General features: G+C 41.8%; 1 protein-coding gene across 3 annotated transcripts in view; it reads left to right on the forward strand.

Moving 5' to 3' along the window:
- Positions 1–3,635, forward strand: part of LOC116706564 (estrogen-related receptor gamma) — a 28,109-nt gene that overhangs the window by 14,443 nt on the left and 10,031 nt on the right. For all 3 annotated transcript variants that reach the window (XM_032543482.1, XM_032543480.1, XM_032543481.1), the window contains exon 4: positions 364–480. In XM_032543482.1, coding sequence (XP_032399373.1) covers positions 364–480 — 117 coding nt within the window. The remainder of the gene's footprint in view (positions 1–363; positions 481–3,635) is intronic.

Below are 3,635 nucleotides of genomic sequence, written 5' to 3' on the forward strand. Positions count from 1 at the left end.
TTCAGCAGGTTCCTGTTCTGCAGAAACAATAAAAGATGGGACAGCACGTCAGGACAGACATTAATACAGGACAGACAGTAATACAAGACATCGATGTGGAAAATATCAGCATACCTCAGTGTCATCTGCTTCAATTAGGACAATTCTTTTTTTTAATTTGTCTCCTATGAGTTGCCTAACTTTATGGAAGTACAACACCAAATTGCTTTAAGATTGTGTGCTGTGACACATTTTAGTGAAAGTCAACTTTAAATCTCAATAAGGTAATATTGTCAAAATTAAATGAAAAAATAATTAAGAATAATGTTCAATTATTGCTTCACTGCAATTACAAAAAAAATATTTGACTCTCTTTTTCTCTAGGTAACATTGAATACAGCTGCCCAGCGTCCAATGAATGCGAAATCACCAAGAGAAGGAGGAAATCCTGCCAGGCCTGTCGATTCGTGAAATGTCTGGCTGTAGGCATGTTGAGAGAAGGTAAGCTACACACCAAAAAAACCCTTTCAGACCTGGGTAAAAACATTGTTTTAGTTGCTTTTTTTCTGCAATTGATCGGTTGGTAGTCTTGGCAGAAGTTCAAACCTCCTTTAAACAGTTGAGACAGAGAAAAAGCACCCAGAGAATAAAGGCTAACACACGTCTGACTGCAGTTTCTATGTTGTGCATTCCTGAAAGCAATACCCCAATTACCAGATGAGATTCTCTAAATGCCTCACCTGATAAACTGCCGATGGCATGTACCATAGTTCTGCAGGTTCCAGTGAAACCCAAAACCTATGACAGTTAAACTTCAGCCCCTTTTGTGCCAGCTGTGATGTGTGTGTGTGTAGGTCTGTGTATGTGTAGTAAACATAGAGCTGAACAATGCATATCTGCGTCTTTGACAGGGAGGAGGGGGGGTTAGTAACTGTTCAATTGTGTCAGTTTTTGCTTCTAAGTGTTTCTCAGAAATAGCATTTGGAAAACTGCCAGTGTGTGTACACGTAGGTGTGTGCGTTACACTGCGGCAGCTCACGAAATAATCGAGCGAATTGTTGCTGGGCCTCCTGGGACAAGACTTTACAAAAAGGAAAATGTACAGACATTAAAAAAACAAATAAAGTTGGAGATACATTTTTATAAGTGGGGAATTTAATGAGAATGGGAACCTAACTAACCCAGCTTGTTGCTTTGAGCTGGACTATAATTATTTGTTTAAATTCAGAATCTGAATTATGGACACAGTGGTGCCTTACTTTATACCAATGCACAGAATAACTTAAGGTTGAATAAATATAAAATACAACAAATAATATTAGCAGGCTTTTCACCATCCAACATCATAGAGAATAAATTAGCTGTACAAATACAGCTAATTTATTCTCTAGGATGTCAAACTTTATTACGTATGCTCAAAAAATGAAGGGTGGTGACATGTACCACACAGAGCGTCTGGGACAGCGGTCAGGTGCTCCTTCAGTCGGACTGTGTGCCTGTCTGGTGACATACTGTTGTCCAGATTTAGAAGTGACTCAAAAAGGAAAACGTTAGCGACCTCCTACTGTATGGACCACTTGCTGCATGCTGTGTGGGGCATGAGATGATAATAAAGAAGGGAGGGCAGATAAAAAAGTGTGTGTGTATGTGTCTGTGGTGGGAACAATGACAGATGTAAAGATGAAGCATTTAAGTGTACACCATTCCAGTCATTAAAGAGATTCTTTAAGAGGGAAGAGGGGAGAAATGCTCAATTAGCGCTTATTAATGGTCAGTTTGCAGCTTGTTAGCTAGGTCGCGAATGGGGCGATAAGTTTGCAGTTTATAGAGACTTCTGTCTCAGAAACAATGCTTCATTTGTGGAGCAGTTTATTTATAAATTGTAATAAAGTGGATGGCATGACACAACTATGTCAGCTACCTTCATTTTGGACTCTCCGGCTCGCCAACTGTGTGCATTTTCAGGTCAAAGTTCTTAAAGTTAAACTTGAATCAATGAAATAAATTGATTTTGAAGAATTTTAGATGCTGGTGTGACCAGGCCTTTATACAAAGTTGCAGGTCAGCTACATTTATATGGAAGATAAAATAAGAGTCAACCATGAATTCTATCATGCTATAACATACAGCACATAGGCTAACCCACCGCATTTTCTTACCGCTCTTTTCTTGCTCTGTCAGACTTTATTGTTGCGCAGTCGGCGAATTTCCTGCTCTCAGCATTTTAAATCACAAGTACATTGTTATCATAACCAAATGGAAATGTTGGCCAAAACTATGAAAATATGATCCCAGTTGTAATAAACTGGAATGATCCTTTAATCCCACCTACTCATCTCCAAACACACAGCAGCATCTGTTTATTGCTGCCGTGTGTGTGTGTGTGTGTGTGTGTGTGTGTGTGTGTGTGAGTGAGTTATGGATACACAGAATTATAGCATCTTTACACGCGTATCAGTTTGTGTATAAGAGTTGGTTTAAACACGTCAGCCTGCACTCTCATTTTATGTGCACACCTCTGTGTGTTTTGTGAGTGCGTGTGTGTGCCATTTTTCTAAATTAGCTGCTTTTAATATGGTAGGGGAATCAACAGCATCCCAGTCCGCCTCTCAACCCCCCCTCCTCTCTCGCCGCCCCCTTTTGCTCTCCCTCCCCCCTCGTAAATTCCTCCAGATGCCTTGTGGGATTCCTGGACCTCCGTGAAATGCGAACTGCCCCTCGTAACTCCCGTCGTAAGCGCCCTCGTAATGCGCTTCATCGTGTCTCGTAATGCCCCTCTTCCCCAGTGAGGCCGCAGTAAAGGTTGAGACAGAGGAGCTGTGAGGTTTAATGGGGAGAGTCAGAGTCGTATTATATACATGGCTAAAAGACATATAGACCGTGGGCAGGATTTGATTAAGACCTGTTTAGTGCTCAATATTGCTGTTGCTGTCGCTTCTAAGGGCAGTAAAAACATGTATGTTGTCAAAATGTGCGCAATATATTCAACATGGAGTTTATCATACTGATGTAATGGTGTGATCCTGCATTTTAATGGTTTATGCTTTTAATGGTCAGTGGTGCAGCATTATCTCTGTACAGGACTTTCCTCTCCTGCTTTGTCTCTTCTTCCCCAACTCATCCCCACTTCCTGCTGCCTGCTCTGAAGTTATTTAGTCTCAGGTGTGTTAATCATCCCGCGTTAATCTGTATTCTGAGAAAAGCATCGCAGAACGGAAAGACTATGTGTGCTTTTTGCTGCCAACTTTCCAAATCCTTTTCATTTGAGAAGCAGTACACAGGGAATGTAACGCCACGGTGGCATTGTGTACATTTGTCACAATATCCGAGACGCGGGGGATTGTTTCTACTGAACACATGCTGGTTGTGGCAGCAGTGATGTAGGCGGTAACACAGTAACCTGGATCAGTCCAGATCAGAGACTGGATGTCCGTGTTCCTGATCCTGCTGCACTGTGTGCATTTTGGGAACCTGTAAAGCCTCCCGTGTGAAGATCCAGACACCCTCAAAAGGAGGATGAGTGATGAAAGCGGCCAAAAATAGATCAATGTCTGAGTAGTCTGTGTTTATCGAACTCTGATGGGCTGTACAGAAGAACAGGGAGGAAGTGTGTGTGTGTGTGTGTGTGTGTGTGTGTGTGTGTGTGTGTGTGTGTG

Source organism: Etheostoma spectabile, chromosome 18 (assembly GCF_008692095.1).
Source record: "Etheostoma spectabile isolate EspeVRDwgs_2016 chromosome 18, UIUC_Espe_1.0, whole genome shotgun sequence".
NCBI classification, from domain to species: Eukaryota; Metazoa; Chordata; class Actinopteri; order Perciformes; family Percidae; genus Etheostoma; species Etheostoma spectabile.